Genomic DNA, 21,155 nt, shown 5'->3' with positions numbered 1-21,155 from the left:
TTCAGACTAAACATCTGATCAAATTGAGAATGGAAAAAGAAAAGTTGTCCACAAAAAAACGAAACGGCACTAAGAAGCTTGGGAGTAAGTATTATTTATTTTCATAGGTTTAGTCCACTCACCACAAAACATATTTTTACACGTAATGTAGACACTCAACCAACAAGCAACATTTCAGTGAGATATAGGCCAAGTGACTTGTTTTTAGATAAATGCATCTTCTTCCAAACATTAAGCAAAGTTTCACTTGTTCCATTGGCAGATTTCACTAATTAGGCCTACAACCAAAAACACCTTAATGTTTAAGATTCCTTGAAAGAAGATTAATTGGGTGATTGTATTCCATTACTAGGACTTGACAAATGATGTGTAGGCCTACTTGGAAAGATGTGGAGTGATTGGAGGGGCCACACAGCACTCATTCTGACCAAAACATTTTAACCATCTTCCCGGACATATTTCTTAACAGCTTCATCATAAAATAAATGAACCTGGAGGGTCAGGCAAGTCCAAAACAGGCCTCAAAGAAATGGGAGAATTTAAAGAAATACAGAGTAAATTTGTTTCACATAACATGAATATAGTCTTCTAGATGCTGCAGATATCTCATGCCACTGTTTGTTTTAGGAGCTGAGAGCTCCACCAACTGGCTCTGGGACTTACCAGGGAGAGGAAACCCCTGCTACTTGGAGCTTCTATGATGGCATGCATGAGGCAGTGGGGTCAAAACCATCTTTGACTCCACCTGTCCTCATTGCCTCATGCATGTCGAACCCCACCATCAAGGCCAGTCCAGATCCATCTTCCCTCCCGGGCACATCCAGGTACAATCCACTGTCCCTCCCAGGCACATCCACGTCTGATCAACCATCCCTCGCAGGCACATCCATGTCCAATACACCATCTCTCACAGACACATCCAAGGCGTCCTCACTTGAACCACCCTCCCCTGCCAAAAAAGACAGGGGTCCATTGAGGGGTTGTAGCTGTTGCGGCTGTAGCTCAGTTGGTAGAGCGGGTCGTTCAATGATCGAAGGGTCAGTGGTTCGAATCCCAGCTCCGACTGTCCACATGTCGAAGTGTCCTTGAGCAAGACGCCTAACCCCAAATTGCTCCCAATGAGCAGGTTAGCACCTTGCATGCCAGCTATTGCCATTGGTGTGTGAATGTGTGTGTGAATGGGTGAATGAGAGGCCATTGTAAAGCGCTTTTGAGTGCCGCTAAGGTGGAAAAGCGCTATATAAGTGCAGTCCATTTACCATTTAATCATTTTCAGTTGTGATCGGTGATGCCCAATTTTCAGTTTTCAATATTTCATTTTCAATAAATACGAATTGTGGCAATCCCCGTGTATCCTTTATACAGAATCTGGAGACAAACATGTGCAATCTCTGGTTGTCATATTAGAGTGGTATGGTCTGCAATCTAAACTAGCCTATACTTCAGACCACAGGTGAACACAGCTCTGGAAAGGATGAGATCACAGCAAAATCCTGGTATACTATGTATGGTTTACTATTTATAGATGTTTTTGAGTAAGTGCACTTTCTATATACTACTCTACCCCAAAATTTAGAATGCCAGACATTATTTGCAGAAAATGACAAGAGGACAAACACAGGTTCATACGGCCAGCTTGTGCAGTTTTTATGGGCTTGTTTTAATAAACTGTATAGCAACTTTCATCACAAGAATTGCAGCCCAAAGTGCTTCATAACAGTGAAGATTTTAAATCAGGACAAACAAAATCAGACCTGCTTTGTTTTGATGCAAATAAAAACAAAAATGCAAAGCATACACTATTAAAAAAATGAATGGAAAAATGACAATTATTTGATTGACAATAGGCCTAATAATAATGGATTAGGGTGAAGGTGAAATTAATAGGTAAGTTCTTAAAAATGATGTATAAATATAATTTAATGCCTTGGCCATATTGTCATTTGGATATTTCCACTTAGGACCTAGGTAGGCTATCTGATATAGGCAATCCTCATAAGCTGTAACGAGGAAGATACGAACGATGCCTCTACTGCTGCAAAGTGCTGTTGACGCGAAACCATGTGGTTTGTGTTTCCGCTGGAGTGAGGGGAGTACGTCCCTAACTCATGCCCTAACTCTAGACTCACGCCGGGGGGGGGGCATTAATCACATTATCCTATTCTACTGCCATTCTGAGGTAACCTGATCTGCTATTGGTTGCTACTTCGGCGATGTCGCTGCTAATTTGCATAAAGTTGAACTCTGCCCATCTTCAAATCTATGCTCAGATCGCTGGAGCTGTCCCACCTTTTTATTTTTGACAACTTTGTATAATAGGGAAAAACTGTTCTGAGAGGTATGGCTTCCCTGTGGGGCCATACTGTACCACACAAGGGCCTTCTCTTCCACAGCCTGCCCTTTGTTGGCCTGCTACTGGAGAGACAGAAGGTTCACTGAGTCATTTGCAGCTGCTTTCTGTCTTTAAATTCGTTGACCTACTTCTGGCAACTTGCTTCGCTGCAGTATCTGCTTTGACTTTCATTTCCTTGAGAGATGGAATCTCTTTCATGTGCATCACATTTGCAAACAGCAACTTTGGTGGAATAGCAAAATGGCATCTAATACGGTAGGTTACTTAAAAATACACCACTTACAATCTTTGAATCTAAGAACGTTATAAGCCCTTTCTCATTTTTCAGGTACCAACATCATGAACAGCCCCAAAAGCGTATCTACTGTCTGTGTGAATCATAACAGTCATTGCCTTCTGAAAATACATGCTCTTGTTAGAGCAAACAGTTCAGCTTGTTGGGCTGAGAGATGAAGAGGTAACCCCTTCTGTAACATCATGACCTGAGACAACAGCATAGGATACATCTTATCAGGGCAGAGCCATCTACATACATTATAAGTCCGTATTTTCAAGAGGTTCCGATTTTAGATCAGGTCTGTGCGTTGACTTTCCTGCTACTGCTCTTAGACAATCACATGGCTCATTATTTTCCGCTGGGGAGCAAAGTTGAACCGTGGTCAATGGAGTGAGCCTTCTCACCCACACACAGACGGTAACCACTAATAAGTTAACCATTAGCAATGGGGTGAGATGCAAGTATCAAAAGTTGCAAACAGATCCTGCACACTGTCAAAATTGCAATTCAAATTTGATATGACGTTTCGATACTAGAACTTCTAGTATCACATCACATCAGACAAGTAGTGAGTAAAAGTGAAATAGTGACTATTTGTCTGATGAAGTCTGGTACCGAAATGTCACATTACAATGGAATTGCAAGTTAGTGTGTGGGATCTTTTTTGCAACTTTTGATTCATTCATTCATCCCTCTCCCACGCGCCTGCCGTTTGAAACAGATGTGTGAAGTATTCTCTTGTTGTGAGGTGCAAGTATATACAGTAAAAAAGTAATTCTGTGGTGCAAGTGTAATGGAATATGTGAAAAAGCATTTTTGAGTCCCCTTGAGGCAGACATACTGTCTTGTTTAAAATGCAAATATTGAACAAAGCCATGCATTGATGTACTTTTTTCCTACGCAGCTTCCCACATGAAAATGCATTTTTGAAGGCATGGCCCCTTAAGAGACTTGTGACAGACCAACATGAGTACTTTTCTAATTGCTAGTGCCACAATGTACTGTATTATAGTCTACAGTCAATTGTAAAAGGCCCTTGCCATTGCATACAGTTTTATGATGGTGGTATACTGCTTGGAGCATAGTCCTATATTCAAGCTAAGGAGTCTCTGTAGCCAACTATTTCACTGGAGTCAAAGTACAATCATACTTTTGTACAAGTGTAACCAGTGAAACATTAATTAGCTGGTGAAACTCATTCATCAAAAGGAGTGCTAACAGTCCCGCCAAGAGGGACGTCCCTACTGGAGCAACTGTCAGCGTATCCGCCTCACAAGCTGGAGAGCTTGTCGAATGTGGGTTTGAATGCCGCCCTGGGCAAGCCCTTAACATGGGCTACATTGGTGCCGTGACCCGGATGTCCAGTGATGTGGAGTGTGTTTAGAGGGGTGAGTGTACCGTGAGAGTAGCTGGTGAAACTCACTCCTCAAAAGGAGTTCAGACGGAGGGACGTCCCTATTAAATGTCCCTATTGGTGCATCTGTTAGTGTGTCCGCCTTAGCCACCCTTTCTCCCTCCTCCCTCTTGGAGTTCACTGACCAGATGAAAGCTGGTCACTGCCGGGACCAATCGTACCTCCCGCCATACTCCCATTTTCTCTCCCCTCAACTCCCCTCTCTCCCCTCTACACTGTCCCCGACCTGCTATGACATGAGCCGGCGGAGTTTCGCCGTCACGCCACTATCCACGCCACGGGGGAGACACAGTCTTCACCGGTGGGGGCAGGTGGTTGGCCCAGAGAGGGGTACACTGTCCATGACCAGCTCTGACCTGAGGGAGCAGAGTCTCCCCACCACGCCACTATCCATGCCACGGAACCCACAATTCAGCTCCTGAGTGGGCTAGAGACACAGTCTTTGCCGGTGGGTGCATGGAGATTGCCCGGTCCGTAGTAGTACTAGCAGTAGCTGTTACATACAGCTGCGGCAGCTAGCCCACCTCACATTTTCTCCAGGAAATGTACTTTCTAGTTAGGATTATAATTATTAGGATAATCGAAAATGGCTTCTGTTATTCTAAGTGTCTTGTCTCACTAAGTCCAAGCATTGATGCAGATTATACGGTTCTGTGGCCTGGTTAACAGCACTCCCATTCCGCCAGTTCAGTGCTAGGCCAAGACACTCGTCCCCTATCTGTTAGTATCAGAGAAAGTTGCCCATAACCTGATTTTCTTGTTTTAGCCAAATTGGAAGCCACACTGTAGACAGGATAATAGTGCCAAAACAATTATAAAACATCAGAAACTTTGTGTAAACTGCCAGATGTATGAAACCACCCTTATCCCGAACTTTATTATCAATCACATTAATTAACAAATCAGGGATTTAGACATCACTCATCCATCCTTACTCTGTATAAAATGTTTGTTTATCTGTAAGTAATTTGAGAAAATTTGACTTTTGCTTCAGACTTTTACCTGTGTGCAGCTGGTTGACAATAAAACTGTTGTGAAACCTAATTTTAAAACTAAGTTGTAAACTGTCTCTGTCCAGTTCCCTATGTCCCTTCTTCCCTTCAGGAAACACAGTTCTTCTCCATTCATTGTGTAGGCGTAAGAGGAATGCTTGTGCACTGCCAAGGCCACATCATGTGTTAATGTAGCCCTTGATCAAATTCAGTCAACAATTTGAAAATTCAGAACACTTGATCTACAATAGACAAAAACTGAGAATAATTGTTTTCATATTAGTTTGTTTTGGACCCAACATTTTTAGTTTCTGATTATTTTTGTTCATCAAAAATGTTTATTTCTTATTTTATTTAGAAATATGTTTAGTACAGTATGTTTGTACGTTAGTCTATAGTCAGTTTAAATAATAATCTTAGGCATTAGGCTACTTGTGCTATTTAGGCGAAACAAGCGACGCCATAACATATGTCCATAGCCAATATGGTCATTTGACAATTGAAAGTTAAAACATAAAACGGCTGCTTAAAATAGAGCTACAGTTCTTGAGCCAAGTATAGAAACTGCAAAAAGCTACTTGAGTACTGTACAACACTGTCTCTCTCACTTACAAATACACCATGACACTCTGCCACCCCTTTAATAGAAAACAGGCCAAACAATCTATGCACGCCCTGTCCATTACTCACAGTCTACTTGCTTAACACCCCAGTTGTATAAGTTAATGGAGCAGAGATTGAAAAAAAAATAAAAAAAAATACTGCTGCTGTTTCATCTGTGTGGTGGAGAGCTGACAGAAACAATTTAGGAAAGACTGGCAATAGAGAATAGATAAGCATCTTTCCTTGTCCTACACACAACCATCCAATCAGGAACACTTCTGTCTCAGTGCATTCATTTTTATTATTACATTGAAAATAAAAGAAACATGACACAGGAAAATGGAAGACAAATGTAACACTGGAGGTAACTCTTCATACATTTTATGTATACAATACTATTATGCTTAACATAATGGAGGTTTTGAGTTTTTGGTTAATAAATAAAGGTGTCTGGAGTGAACCAGAGTGTATTATTTCACCATTTGGGAGAGCCTAACATCCATAATTTCTTCGTTGAGTACTTTCATAACTACCATACTACCAGACTAACCAGAGCCACAGCTTGTGGGGACTTAGTGGTCCCAGGCAGGAAAAGCACGTTCAGCAAGTTATCCTACTCCATCACAGCCCCTGAGAACTGGATTCTTTCATACAAAATCTCAAGGGGTTTTATCTTTATCTATTTTAAGTTCAATATATAATCTCAAAGCCATGGCTCATAAGCAACCAGGTCTGTCAGCATTAGCAGTCCCATGCCTGCCCTGTCGGTCTATCTGTCTGCACCTTTTTTATGGGGTTTATGTTGTGTTTGGATACATGTTTGTTTAATGTGTCTTAACATGCTTTTCATATCTGTTGTATTTTGCATTTTAATTGTTACCGCCCATCTGTGCTCCTGTATTTAGCGGCCTTAACACCACGCCCAGGGACAACAGTTGAAAATTAGCTTTAAGCTAATACTGACCTATTAATAGTCATGTTTTTAATGTGTGCTGTTGATTAATATGTACTGTCCCTGTAAATAAAAATAACGCTGTTGCATTTACAGTAGCTTATGCAATGCATTTGTACATTTCTCCTACTGCTAATTCCTATTTTTAGGTGAGAGCATCTATCTAAACGGGCTGTCGCATACATGCTGTCCCATTTATAGCTACAGAACAGCATGGCCATGATTTTATAGTATCCTGCTGCCTATGCTTATATAACTGCAAGAACATTTGTCCAATTGTGCACTGATATCAAGCATCCTCGTTGTACTAGTATCTTTTTATACTACTGTATTGGCATGCAAATATCATGTCAGTGATTTATATGTACAGCACGTGTCAATGTAGAGTATGCATATGTGGTCTAACAGCATCACACAGTTCCCGGTAGCACACAGCACCACCCTTTCACCTTTTACAAACCTAACACCTTTCAGTAATCGACAAAATATACATTCAAGTATATCTCAAAATAAAGCTATAAAAATAAACATTTCCATAGTGCACCGTGGTTCTTTGTAGCGAATGGAACGGAGCACTTGTGCTATTTACAGTATTACAGCGAGACGCGGGCCATCGAGTAGACTCATCTATCCTCTTCAAGCGGGCGACGGACGGGGCCTCACAACCACTGGCCCATCCCTAGAGCGGTCCCCAGCAGGGCCCTGACTTTACAGACCCCCAGGGAGGCACGTACCCCCAGCCACGAACACGGGGGAGAGGAGTGGACATCGGCCCAGTACCGAAGCATTTCTCTGGGCGGGATGTGGTGGATGGAAACCAAGGCCTGGTAGCAGCAGCGGCCGTAGGGCACGGCGGGCCCCCCCGAGAACAGCGGGCAGTGGGAGGGCAGCACCCCGGCCGTGCGGGCGCACAGACCCACAAACACGTCCTCGGGGGGCAAGGGGGTGGACAGGGGCGCGGTGGCCGCCGCCAGGGAGATCTTGAGCAGGGCGGAGCGAGACAGGACGTAGGCCGTGCCGCTGCAGTAGTCGGGGAAGACGGAGGGCGGGTAGGCTCCGGACGGGAGGTACTGCTTGCTGTCCGGGTCGCGGTCCGGGGCCACGCGGAGATGCACCCGGCCGAGGTACAGGTCCCCGTGCTCGTAGGGGTTACGGCTTCTGTTCAGGAAGTGCAGGAGGGCGCTGGGGTTGAACAGGACGTCGTCGTCCACTTTGGCCAGGAACTGGGCCTGAGGGCAGAAGCGCCGGGCCCAGCTCAGCATAGAGAGGGTCTTCAGAGTCAGGTTGGAGTAGCTGTCCACGAAGCGCCCCTGGATCAGGTCCCCTCGCCCACGCGCCTCCTCTATCAGCAGCTTGGACAGTCCGGGGTCAGACGCCACCCCGACCATGAACAGGGTCATGACCCGCAGGCGGCTGACCTCCACCTCCCCGCCCCAGGTGTCCCGGATCGCCTGACGAGCCCTCTGGTTGGCCGGGGCGGAGGTCACCATCACCACGAGGTACGGTTTGGCGCGTTGACAGGCCAGGGGGCTGGGCATGAGAAGGTACTCCTCAGGCCGTGTTGGGGGTATGCTCTGGGGGGGTATGATCCCCCCCTGCGCCTCCAGAACCGTGTTCATATTCATGGACGTGGCCCATAACTCGATGGAGTCAACAAAGAGCAGCGCTAGCAAGGCAGCACTCACTATGACCACACAGACGGTGGGCAGGACACCAAACCTGCCCCCTCGCTTCCCAAAGCGGGTCTTACACACCCACCACCCGCGCCCCGCCATGACCTCCCCCCAACCTCCACACTGCAGCACTCCAGAGAGCTCCACAACTCACCCCTTATCTCCCTATCCGTCCTTTGAATTCCTCTCACTTCACGTCTAAAGCACTATTTCGATATCTCAGTTTCATAGTGTTGTTATATGTCTCTTTCTGCAGCCCTCGGTCGGTCGTTTAGAGGGAATCCACCGGAATCGCTCCCGTTTTTAGGATGCTGTGACGGTGCTCGGAGCACCGGGACGTGTGGCTCTCTCGGTGCGGTATCACTGGTGAGGGATGGGACGATGCAGCTGCGCAGAAAAAAACAGTCGCGTTTACACGCATTTAGCCCGGGGCTCTTACTGGCCACAAAACACGGCATATGCTACTATGTGACACATTGTGATGCAAAGTACAATAACCCACTTGTGCAGGACAGCGTCAAGAATGTATCAAGAGGTTATGGACGATTTATATTCTACAACGAGCTAAATCTGAAAGCATGGTCGACACGTTTGCTCAATCTGTGTTTAGCCGTTACCCCAAACTCCCATCTAGCCTATTTCAGAGAATCGACAAGCGATAAGCCAAGACAATTATGCACAAATTAGATGCATTTGTAGAAATAACGTAAGAAATAAATAATAAAGATAACGTAGAGCATTATTTAGAAATTTATTATAAAGAGCTTATTTAATTTAATATTTTAGTATTTTGCAGCCTAGATTCGGGTAGGCCTATATTGAATAGGATATTCACATCAAACCTGGAATCCAATTGAGAAACAACTTCCCAGCACATATCCAAATGGATCCGTATAAGAGTTCCACTTTAGAGAATAAATGTTCGTCTTCTCTGACCAATGTGCAATCTAGGAGATTAGACTATTACAACGGCATTTTCGCTGATCATCTCGCTCGGTTCATGGTAACAGTATGCCATCTGGTGGACTTCAGCAGTAAGGCCTAGTGCGTTGTTTGTGTGTTAATATCAGAGCGAGGCATAACATCAGGACAGGATACAAATGGTGAAATGTTTTTTTTATATATAATAATATTGCTCTGGATATTGGCTAGGCATTATAACAATAACACAGCTGGTTGTCAAGGCTTTATTACAAAATAAATTATGAGTTCACAGTTCACACTGCCTTCATATTCAATATAGGCTACAGATAGAATCTCAAGAACAGAATAGCCTTCCTCGCTTTTACAAGGAAACTAAGCAGATTAATGTTCGTTCATTGATATCTGATCATATTGACTTAATTCTGTCGGTTCCTCTACCAGGGAGGCAGACAGGCTGACGTCAGCGCTGTCTGGCCGCGCTGCGCTGTGCGCTTGGAGGGAGAAAAGCGCAGAGAGAGGGAAGAAGAAAAAACTCCAAACACGCTGGCGAGACGGGGTCACGAACTATGACCTTTCACAGAAGAAAAACAAAAACAAATATTTTTTAAATAATCCAAGATCCACCAACTGCGACCTTTGGTCCTGCGGGTAAGTCTTGGTCTTAAATTTCAAGCCGTTTAAAGCCAACGGGGACACAGAAGAGACCAAAAGAGCATAATTCCAGGCTAGCTGGCTGGCTGCTGGAACTAAACGAAACTGAATTTGTGTTCGCTGGTTAGTTGTGCTTTCCAGAAGAATACGGGCACAGGAAGGCTGTCTAACCTACCCGGCGCTGTCATGCTTTGGTCGTCTCACCTCAATGTTAAACTATTAATTCAGTACCAAATACTACAAATCTAGCGTCATCTCAGCATCATCGTGTCAACCGAAAGCAAATGCAAAAAATATGTGTAGAAACGAGGAACTGTAGGTTATAGATTAGCCAGCCGGTTAAAGCTAGCGCAGTTGAACTCGACCCTTTTACCTTTGCCATCTCGGGGACAAGGGGGATTGGAAAGGATTTCATATTGGAAACACATCAGTATGGAATTTAACGTTATTTGCCAAAAAAGAGTCAGATTCAAATAACACTTGCAATTCCGCGCATGCTATCTATTTACATAGGCTATATGTTTTTACTTTTATTTAATGGCTGCTCGCTGTAATTTTGGCGAATTTCCAGAATCTCCATTTTGTTCCGTTTTTTGATGCGTTTGGCAGAAAGCCTTGATAGACTTGTCGTCCAGCCAATGAGCACACTGTCCAAAGGGCGATTCCTCCCCTCTGCCAATAACAAGACTTCACTGCGGAATTAACAAATCCATCTTTCTTTTAGGCTACTTATCAACAAATGAGCGATACAGTTAGATAAGATATAAGATGTTGGAAATAGAGTCATGCACCTGGATTATTTTTGGCATTGCGATTGAAATAACTGTCTCATACGCACACACACACACACGCACACACATCAAATCACGTTTCTTTGTGAAACCTCAAAAGAAAAGATGCCCTCTCCCCCAGACCAGTGTAACACACAGGATGAAGATCATTGATTTGCAGATCAGAGGGTGGGTCTGAGGGCAGGGTTGTGCATGAGAAGAAGTTATCACATATCACCAAGAGACCTTAAAAATAGCCCACTGTGCCCGGGAAATGGGCAAGATGATATCAATAGTGGTGTGGTGATCTTGGGCTTTATCACTGGGAGAATAATGGCATCCCAAAATGGTACATTAGACCTTACTGATGGTCTAGCTGTGCAGTCATCTCCTCCGTCTAGAGCGAGGTGTGTGTAGGAAGCCTTCAGGGTGATGGGGAGGTAAGTGAAACGATGGAATTAAGTGAGATGGGAAGTTTGGAGAGCTGGGGGAAAACCTTCTTGGGATGATATAAAAATAACACCTAGCTTATAGCCTCTATTTTCTGTCTAAAACATATTGGTAACTTTGTAATTCTCAAGTTGAAAATCTGGAAGCACCCACCATCTATTGATCCCTATATGAGATGCCGGTGATCCTTTCTCAGTCTGTGGTGCTGTATAGGAGTGTGGCTTGCTGCTGTCTCTGGTTGATTCCTATCCTTGGCATCCCTACAAACAGGATTCACTAATGACCTTGCATCATGATGACGACCAACATGGAGGAGCTTGCTCAGCATATAGTGGCCTCTGAGCAGGTGGCAGAGGTCAGTGACACACTTGACCTCACCTGTGTGTGTCTGTCTGTATCTGTTTGTGAGTGATATTTAATGCATCTGTCAGTGTGTGTGTGTGTGTGTGCGAGCACACGCCAAAGAGAGGGAGGGCACTGTTACCTTGACCCATGCCGTGATCCACAAATGGTGCACGCCGTGAGACAAAGGCGCTATGCAGCTGCCCGGATCGTGTGCCGGTTTGTCGCGTGGGTGGGGGCTAGTCGATTCAGTCTCCTCGGTTGCTGTGGAGACAGAGGCCACTCTTAACCTTCAGCAGAGCGGGGTCACACCGAGGGCATCGTGACGCTGCTCCGTCTGTCTGTGCATGGCTTACCCTCCTCTATGCAGCCATTGTGTGCGTGAGTGTGTGTGTGTTTATGTATCATTTCTGATGCATCAGTACATTCATATTTGTAGGCATGTGTACTTGAGGTACTGTATAGTATCTTGTAACATGTTATCATGTTTGTCATCCTGTATGAGAATGTATGTTCTCTCTACGTGTCAATGGTATGTGGATGTGTTGGCCATTACACAAACATGTTTCAACGAGCATGTGTTTGTACGTGTTTAGTGTGCTGTTGGTTACAGGGACAGACCTCTCCAGACTCAGTGATGAGCGACTCTCCACGGCGCCTCCAGCTCGTCTCCCCTGAGCCCACAGCCACACTGCAGCGCATACAGGTGGGCGCTCTACCACACACCCCACACACTCACACCTTGACAGTATCCTCACCTGTGATTGGACAACGTATTGCCACTTAGACATTGACACTAAATCCCATAAGGCGTTTGAGACTAAGTTGAGGGCTTTTCTAAGTTGAGAGCTTTTGTAGATGTATGGATGTTATGTAAGTTCTCAGTTTCTCCTTCCTTCCCCTCTTTCTCTCTCTCTTTCTCTCACTCTCTCCCTCGACTCAGATTGTAACTGACCAGCAGACGGGCCAGAAGATCCAGATCGTCACAGCCATGGACCGGTCCAGTGCTCCCAAGCAGCAGTTCATCTTGACCACAGCCGAGGGTTCTGGGATGGGCAAGGTGATCCTGGCCTCCCCAGAGAACCACAGCACCAAGCAGCTCATTTTTACCACCACGGACAGCCTGGTGCCGGGCAGGATACAGGTACTCAACACCCTGCTACACTGGCAACCATGCTTCTCTACTAATGCCAAATGCCAATGGCTTATACATCACTGTGTGCTGTACCAAATCAAACTTTATACGTATAGCACATTTCATATACAGAGGCAACACAATGCGCTTTACAGAGAGCAATGGGGGGGGGGGCATAGGTCCCCATCCCTACATATTCCAGAGGAAAGCAAAAAAACAGTTCCCCCCGGGGGCCAGACAAGTGAGCTGTAAAAATTCTTCCCTGACCTCTCTCAACGAGATGATCGAGCAAGCTCCTGGAAAATGTTTGTCTATTGGCTAAGAACATTTACAGAGCAGTAAACATCAGCTAAATACTTCATAGGAGAGACGTGACTATCAGTAGAGTATATAAATAGTTACAGAGATGTTACCTAAGTAGGCCACTATGAGTTAGCTATCCCTGTAGTCTATAATAGGATATTTAAGTGAAGAGAGAGGCACTAGAGAGAGGGGAGGCAGAAAAGGGTTAGTCCCACGCAAAGTCACATAAGCAACACCGATTTTCGTCAGACCATGCCAATCGCCGGGCAAACAAATGGTAGGATGGACCTCTCTGTCCTCACGGAAGAAGTCACACATGCTTGTCTTTATATACAAGGCCAGCCTAGGGAAGCTTCTCCTATACCACTGTAGCTTACTCAGCTCAGTGGCCTTGTGGTTAGAGTGTCCGCCCTGAGACTGGGAGGTCGGGAGTTTGATCCCCGGCCGAGTCATACAAAAGACTATAAAAATGGAACCCATTGCCTCCCTGCTTGGCACTCAGCATCAAGGGTTGGAATTGGGGGGCTACATCACCAAATGATTCCCGAGCGCGGCACCGCTGCTGCTCACCGCTCCCCCAGGGGATGGGTAAAATGCAGAGAACAAATTTCACACACTCAGGTGTGCGACGATCATTGGGACTTTACTCTGCTCGGTAATGAGGGAAGACAGCATTCTAACACTTTGCAACCTTAGCGTGGAGTGGACTACCAGACCTCACCCTCTTACACACCCTGGTCTCACCTGGTGAATTTAAATCCTTATTACATAAATAATTTCAGGGAGAATGTCATTGTTTTCTGTAGAATGGGTCCCCGTTGAAAAATGACTGTACCACCCTCCGTCATGTACTTTTATTACCATGTAGGCTACGCTGTTCTTTTTGTGTGATGTATTGTATGTTGTACTGTAAGCACTTTTACCAACATGTAGGTTACTCTGTGTGGTTGTTTTTAATGCTGAACTGTATATATATAAAAATAAATATATATTTTATATATATTTTTGTATATATAAAATATACAGTTCTATATATTTTTGTTATCTTGGCCAGGTCTCCCTTGTAAAAGAGACCTCGCATCTCAATGGGACCGTCGTGGTTAAATAAATGATAAATAAAAAGTAACACCAGCGCTCTATACCCCCTGTGGAATACTTTGCGCCACATTCCTGTGTCTTCCTGTGTTGGAGATCGTAACAGACGCAGCATCAGTGGAACGGTTGCTGGGGAAGGCGGGAGACACTGGCCGACCTCAGCTCGTGGAGTACTGCGTGGTGTGTGGAGACAAGGCCTCAGGTAAACACACGCACACACACGCACACACACACACACACACACACACACACACACTAAACCCATATCATCGCTCCTGTTGTGCGTCCACTCCAGGGAGGCACTACGGGGCGGTCAGCTGCGAGGGCTGCAAAGGCTTCTTCAAGAGAAGCGTGAGGAAAAGCCTGACCTACAGTTGCCGCAGCAACCAGGACTGTGTCATCAACAAACACCACCGCAACCGCTGTCAGTTCTGCCGCCTGAGGAAGTGCCTGGAGATGGGGATGAAGATGGAGTGTGAGTCGTGTGCCGTCACACTATCATGCTCTCCCGCACTCTAGCCTTACCCTAACCCTAACCCTAACCCTAACCCAAAGAGCCTGCTGTGTGCCCACGGACACGCCAGACATGTTTGAAACTGGAGCCAAAGTTTGGATGGTTTGGGTATACCTTGCGTCACACTTAGGCCCAATCCCAATACTCCCCCTGATCCCTAGCCCCTGTTTCTGGAGTGCCCTCGACTGGGTAGTGCCCCTTCAAAACGGAGCCACAAAGGTAGGGGTTGAAATCTTTACCTAAGAAATGGGACACCACTCGCTCTTCAATCAATGTCTGTGGAGTCCCTGGGATGTTACAGTATTATTACTATTATCATAGTGGCAAATCTGACCACATTTCAGGACAGAATAAGACAGATTAATCACTTGTACAGCCAGGAAGCATGTTTACACATCGGCTGTTAACGTTAGTCCTGCCCATAGAAATGCACTGATATTGGATGAGCAGTGCAGAAAAATGCTGCTGGATTATTTATTGGACTTCACGAATGGGACATGGAATCAACTGTCACTCAAAAATCGTTGTTTAAACAAAGTTCTATTGATTAGATTAGATTCAACATTGCACCGTAGTCTACAAGTAACTTACTGGGATGTCCAAATGCTGTTAAGTTAGGCTAACAATGAAATGCAGTTGATATTGTGAATAGCGATTTTTTTCTGAAATGCGTGTCACCATAACGACCAAGATCATGTTCCTTTGCATCTACATTAAACCAAATTATTCCACGGATTTGACAATTTATGAATGTTTATTTGCGAAGATATCTGGCTTTTCTCGCATGTTTTTTCACGGCACCGGCATCTATGTTTCATATCACTGCCTCGGTTCGCAAAGCATTGTGGGAATTTTCATCTACCCCTCGGTTTCAAGTCAGCATCTGAAAACCCTCGTTTTGGAGGGCTGTTTGAACGTCCACTAGCCCTCGATATGCTCCCTAGCCCTAGAAGCTGAGAGGAATGGGACACACTACCCTACGCGTAAAATGTAGGGGTAGGGCCAAGGGCTAGGGCTAAGGGGGGGTATTGGGATTGGGCCAAACATAACGAGTGTGTGTGTGTGTGTGTGTGCGCTGGCGTGTGCGTGTGTGTGTGTGTGTGTGTGTGTGTGTGTGTGTGTGTGTGTGCGCTGGCGTGTCTCCTCAGCTGTGCAGAGCGAGAGGAAGCCAGTGGACCTGCCGAGGGAGAAGCCAGCCAACTGCGCCGCCTCCACTGAGAAGATCTACATCAGGAAGGACCTGCGCAGCCCGCTCATCGCCACGCCCACCTTCATCACCAACAGAGACGGCTCGAGGTCGGTAGGGCGCCGGCGCTTAGTCCGTACCGCAACGCCTCGCATGTCTACACGCGTGTGCGCGCGCACACGTAAACACAGACCGCCCACACGCTCTGCTTGGTGCTTGTGTGTTGTGAGCAGACCCAGCCTGTTGGACCCGGGGATGCTGGTGAACATCCAGCAGCCGCTCATCCAGGCCGACGGGACCCTGCTGCTGGCCACCGACACTAAGGTACGTCCCCCTCCTCCTGACCCCAACCCTGACCTCCGACCTCTTCAGTTCACCCTCCTCCTGACCCCAACCCTGACCTCCGCCCTCTTCAGTTCACCCTCCTCCTGACCCCAACCCTGACCTCCGCCCTCTTCACTTCTGGAGACGGATCCACAAAGCATTTCAGAGTACGAGGAAAATCAGGGTGGTGTTCCGAATCGCATACCTCCCTACTATATAGTACGCCAAGAAAGGATGTAGTATGTCCCAATACATAGTATGCCACATGCAGTATGGTAAAAAATACCAGGATGTCCTACTACATCCGGTCGTATTTTGCAGTATGCAAGCCAGCAGACTTTTCTGACCCACAATTCATTGCACAGTGGAAATTATGTCACATATTCAAGTTGTGACACCTGTGGACGAAGTTCGCTTTATGGACTGCGACGGATGTGGGCAAATTTCAAGGCGCAATGTTATCACAAAGTGGTATGTCTCAATTGTATGCGTACTGCGTGCAAAGTATGTACTTCCTAGGGGCAGCTGTAGTGGGTACTGGTAGAAAAAAATAGAAGTATGTGATTCGGAACACAGCCCAGGTCTCCATGTGTCTATGCTATAGACCACAATCTTCTTAAAACAAAGGAAATTAGTTTATCTTCTTATTCCGCTGGTGGCTCATTGGTGGCTGACCGGTGGTGTTGTGTTGGTGGCTGACCGGTTGTGTGTGTGTCCCCCAGGTAGAGCCAGGACAGGGGGGTTTGGGGACACTGGCAAATGTTGTGACATCACTGGCCAACCTGAGCGATTCTCTCAGTGAGTCGCTGAACAATGGTGAAACCTCAGACAGCCTGCAGGAGGAACAGTCTGCCAGCGAGATAACACGGTAGCGTCCTTACTGCGGAGGAGTGTGTGTGTGTGTGTGAGAGTTTGGCCCAATCCCAAACAAGCCCCCGTCCCCTCGCCCTATCCACTCCCCCTCTGTTAGCGTGTTCACGCCGAGCTTCGCCATGTTAAGGGCCGTCCCAAACCGACTAGCGCAGAGTGCGCTTGGAGTGTGAGTGGACTGTCTGACCCTTTAACAGCGCGTCCGCGTCGGTGCACACTCCCGATAGCCCAAACAGGAAGTGCACGTGCCAAAGCGATGCCGGAGGAATATAAATTAAAGTTATATCTTCCTACACCAGTTATTCTAGATAGGATACAGCACTCAAACTTTTCTTTTCATCACACTGATTCACAGCCTCAAACAAAATCACCGAATGTGGTGTCAAAAGATAAAACCAAAGAGCATCACTTCATCCCTAGTTTGCTTGACTTGTAGCAAACTTAAAATCTTAAACTCAAATCTTAAAAGCCTGTATTCATAACCGACATAAAAATAAATCATACGTCATAGGCTACATCATATATTCCATTATTTACAGCTGATTAGTCTGTGACATGCAAATGCCTCTTCACAAAAAAAGGAATGCTGCCGAAGAGAAATGGGAGTAAGTTATTGATTTATTGATTTATTTGTCTCAACATGGACAGTGAACTATCTCCATTTGGCTTTTTAATCATTTCTCATTATATATTTATGCATTAAATTACATTGATTTATATTTGTATTATAAATCATGAACATTTTTCCCATAAATCACCTAAACATGCCGTGGGGATGGCTGCTTCCCTGTGGCGGTCGGTTCCGGTGGAGTGGGGGGTCCGTCCCACATGTGCCTGTCCATTTATACTTCCCCCCACCCCTCGATTCAGAGAGCCCTCCACAGCTGAGAGTGACACTTCATTTGGAGTGACTCTCGTTGGTGGAGTGGGAGTGGGTAGGGGCTGGTTTGGGATTGGGCCGTTGTCTGAGTGTTCAGAGGATGTTGTGTTCTTATATGTTTCTATACGGGAGTGTTCAGTCGGTGTTCTCACCCCCCCGTGTTGGCGTGCGCAGTGCCTTTGATACCCTGGCCAAAGCCCTGAACCCTTCCGAAGCGGGGGCGGGGCAGAACCTGGCAGACGAGGAGGATTGTTTGGGCGGAGCCACCATCCAGGTGATCAGCCGAGACCAGGTGACCCCCATCATCGAGGTGGAGGGGCCGCTGCTCACGGACACACACGTGGGCTTCAAGGTGGGCGACTGGACCTGTTTTGTCTGTGTACTGTGGTCAAGTCCCCTTTCATCAAGTTAAACCTTAATCTGGGTCCTCCTAATCTTTATTCCTGTCTTTCCGTCTTTCCTCCACACTTTACCCCTATCCCTCCTCCTCGTCCCTCCTCCATGTCAGCTGACCATGCCCAGTCCCATTCCCGAGTATCTGAATGTCCACTACATCTGTGAGTCAGCGTCCCGGCTCCTCTTCCTCTCCATGCACTGGGCGCGCTCCATCCCGGCCTTCTGCGCTCTCGGGTGAGAACCCTCCCACCTCGCCCATACTTTCGCTACACTCATGCCGTGTTCACATAGGCTGCATGATTGCATTGCGTGTCACGCAAGACTCGAGCGAAAGTTCCGGCAGTCAAGCACATGTTGGCTTGCAAGGTCTTCAGTCGTCTCGCAAGGTCCCCAGCACAGAAAGCTACCGAAGTATTCTTCTTCTTCGGTGGTTCACAACTTCCGGTTTAATGAACGCATACATTTTTACTGCAAACGTTGGAAAAATCTAACTCATGCAGAACACAAAACGCAAAGCACTGGTTCTGCAACGCAATGATGCAGCGTCTCGCAAACCTTCCATTTGAAATGACTTGACTTCCGGTGTAACTTAATGCGATCATGCTGCCTGTGTGAACAAGGCGTAAGAGCGCAGCTCTTCGTGTCCGCGCGCGAGCGCGTGAAACGTCCATGTGTGTGCGTTCTACCGGGTGTTCGGTACGATCCGTGCTCAGCGCCGTGTCCCCCCCACCCTCCTTCGTCCGTCTCTCAGTCAGGACGTTAACACCAGTCTGGTGCGGGCGTGCTGGAACGAGCTGTTCACCCTGGGTCTGGCGCAGTGCGCCCCGATCATGAACCTCTCCACCATCCTGGCCGCCATCATTAACCATCTGCAGAACAGCATCCAGGATGGTACGACTTCAAGCCTCAAAACACACACACACACACACAAGTAAAGTCAGACACTCTGTTCTTATTGTGAACTGCGTTTTATTTTGATGTCTGGGTGTGTGGCTCCTCCGCAGATAAGCTGTCGGGCGAGAGGGTGAAGCTGGTGATGGAGCACATCTGGAAGCTGCAGGAGTTCTGCAACAGCATGGCCAAGACGGACACGGACAGCTACGAGTACGCCTACCTGAAGGCCATCGTCCTCTTCAGCCCGGGTGAGTCGGCCGAGAGAAAAAAACGTTTGCAGGTCGTCGTGTTCTCCCGAGCAAAAGCATTTACGCGTTCCCCTTTAGGGTTGAACCGCCACTCGGAGGTCTTCCTCACACATGTGTCGCCGTGTCTCTCCACTCAGATCACCCCGGCCTGAGCAGCTGCCAGATCGAGAAGTTCCAGGAGAAAGCCCAGATGGAGCTGCAGGATTATGTGCAGAAGACCTATCCCGATGACACCTACAGGTAAACGCGTCACGTCCTCTTGTCTGATGATCAGGCACCTTCGTCACCCGGTCCCTGTCCCTCATGTCTGGGAAAGTGCCGGAATAACTGGCGCTGCTCTCCGATTGGTCCTCCAGGTTGACGCGTATCCTGATGCGCCTGCCAGCCCTGCGTCTCATGAGCTCAAGCATCACAGAGGAGCTCTTCTTCACCGGCTTGATCGGCAACGTCCCCATAGACAGCATCATCCCCTACATCCTCAAGATGGAGACTGCAGAGTACAACAGCCAGATAACGGACTCCATCGCGTGACCCTCCGCCAAGCCCGGCCCCCCGGACCGATCTGTCTACACGTTTTAAATCTGCCACACCGCAGCCCTCTACGACGTCGGGACCTGAAGACATACGTGGGAGAATCCCTTTCGCACCGCGCGACTCTCAGAGTCGGTTCCCCGTGCATGTGATGCATCATTGTTGTGTTCCCCAGGGGTGAAGGTTGGAATGTTTTCTGCGAGGCAATGCATGGTGGGACTACGAGTCTGGTCCAGATTCCATGGCTCTGAACGTTGAAGTTGAGGAGGGAGGAGTCCAGACAGCGCCTCCTCTCTCTGTCTCTCTCTCTGGCCACCGTTAGCACTTCAGCAATGCCTCCTACAGTTTATGAAGTTTACTTATTCGCTCAAGCCTTTCAAGATGCTTTGTCTTATGCAAGCCTTACTGTACATTCATGTCCAATCGGTATATCAATCAAGTTAGCTTCTGTCTCTAATCTCAAAGAACTGTATTTAACTTATTATTCAGAATCGACTAAGAATTAGCAAAGCTTGCCCATATGTCAGTACACGAGTACATTTTGAAACCTTACTGACGTTTTCAGCCTCATTCAGTTGGAAGTGTGGAAAAAAACCCTGAAAACATGATGATGTTGTATGTTGGTCTATGTTGAAAAGAGACCACCTAAAATCTTCCAGTTCAGTAGCAGCTAAGCTTGATCCTTAACCTATGTTACAGAGGATGCAAAAGGACAAGTCATTTTTGTACTCTTCTATGTCAAGTCCATTTAGGATATACTTTCATATTTCCTTTCACTTTATTTCCTAAATTGACTGCCATCAAAATGGAGTTGGCCCAGTAGCTGTCAATAGAATGTTATTGGGCAGGATAATCTCTGACTCTGCTCATGAGGTTTTTTAACTGACCCTGTTTTTTTTATGTACGACTAAGGAATTGCACATTTATTGTATGGTTTGACCATCATCTCTGTCTAACATGTTTGTCAGTGCAGTCACTGCATGTCCACCTTCTTTCGCCTTCATGACAATCAAGCCTTGTGAGTCATTGTGGACGTGTTGTCTCTCTCGTTGTTGTTGTTTATGTTGAGCTGTAATCACAGTGCATTACCCGTCTCTGACAGCTGACTCAGTGATGTCAGTCCTTGTTTGTTTACTACTTTATTTTTGATCATGTATGGTAGATTTCGTCAATATCTTCAAACGAAATGTCAGACCTGGCCTTCTCTTATGTCCCTGTTTCTTGCGACAGTACACAGTGAGTTTAATACTGCAGCGTTTTTATTTTGTTTCTCTTCTGATTGCATAGCAACCAGATTTTGTACTCCTTTTGTATTTCTGCATGGTATTATTGTGACATATGAAAACAATTTGATGTGTACACATTTGTTGTCCCATTC

The 21,155-nt window shown here is 46.4% G+C and overlaps 2 protein-coding genes across 7 annotated transcripts; one reads left to right on the top strand and one right to left on the bottom strand.

Annotated features, from left to right (window-relative positions):
• Positions 1 to 6,005: 6,005 nt before the first annotated feature.
• On the bottom strand, positions 6,006 to 9,223 carry b3galt4 (UDP-Gal:betaGlcNAc beta 1,3-galactosyltransferase, polypeptide 4). Its single transcript, XM_084446371.1, has 2 exons — positions 9,100 to 9,223; positions 6,006 to 8,651 (listed from the first exon to the last, which is right to left on the bottom strand). The coding sequence occupies exon 2, from the start codon at positions 8,364 to 8,366 to the stop codon at positions 7,251 to 7,253; it is 1,116 nt and encodes a 371-aa protein (XP_084302497.1). The 5' UTR covers positions 8,367 to 8,651; positions 9,100 to 9,223; the 3' UTR covers positions 6,006 to 7,250.
• A 472-nt stretch (positions 9,224 to 9,695) lies between these two features.
• On the top strand, positions 9,696 to 19,801 carry nr2c2 (nuclear receptor subfamily 2, group C, member 2). 6 transcript variants are annotated; one of them, XM_084445799.1, is made up of 16 exons: positions 9,696 to 9,836; positions 11,330 to 11,414; positions 12,015 to 12,107; positions 12,345 to 12,545; positions 14,031 to 14,136; positions 14,230 to 14,409; positions 15,597 to 15,744; positions 15,868 to 15,958; positions 16,051 to 16,125; positions 16,681 to 16,826; positions 17,883 to 18,060; positions 18,217 to 18,338; positions 18,856 to 18,995; positions 19,109 to 19,246; positions 19,384 to 19,486; positions 19,603 to 19,801. In XM_084445799.1, the coding sequence occupies exons 2-16, from the start codon at positions 11,352 to 11,354 to the stop codon at positions 19,775 to 19,777; spliced, it is 1,959 nt and encodes a 652-aa protein (XP_084301925.1). In that variant the 5' UTR covers positions 9,696 to 9,836; positions 11,330 to 11,351; the 3' UTR covers positions 19,778 to 19,801. The 6 variants fall into 6 exon arrangements, with proteins under 6 accessions (XP_084301925.1, XP_084301929.1, XP_084301928.1 ...); XM_084445803.1 differs by having other exon boundaries at positions 11,998 to 12,107; XM_084445800.1 differs by lacking the exon at positions 9,696 to 9,836 and adding an exon at positions 9,872 to 10,798.
• The last annotated feature ends 1,354 nt before the right edge of the window (positions 19,802 to 21,155 follow it).

Source organism: Borostomias antarcticus (genome assembly GCF_949987555.1).
Source record: "Borostomias antarcticus genome assembly, chromosome: 11".
NCBI classification, from domain to species: Eukaryota; Metazoa; Chordata; class Actinopteri; order Stomiiformes; family Stomiidae; genus Borostomias; species Borostomias antarcticus.
Note: the sequence above shows the minus strand (reverse complement) of the source record. Positions and strands in the feature narration are given on the sequence as shown.

Excerpts from the sequence above, each read along its gene's own strand:
- nr2c2 (XM_084445799.1), top strand. The coding sequence starts at position 11,352 with ATGATGACGACCAACATGGAGGAGCTTGCTCAGCATATAGTGGCCTCT. Across the intron at positions 12,108-12,344 it reads CCACACTGCAGCGCATACAG|ATTGTAACTGACCAGCAGAC; the intron begins GTGGGCGCTCTA and ends CCCTCGACTCAG. Across the intron at positions 19,247-19,383 it reads CATCGTCCTCTTCAGCCCGG|ATCACCCCGGCCTGAGCAGC; the intron begins GTGAGTCGGCCG and ends CTCTCCACTCAG.
- b3galt4 (XM_084446371.1), bottom strand. The coding sequence starts at position 8,366 with ATGGCGGGGCGCGGGTGGTGGGTGTGTAAGACCCGCTTTGGGAAGCGA.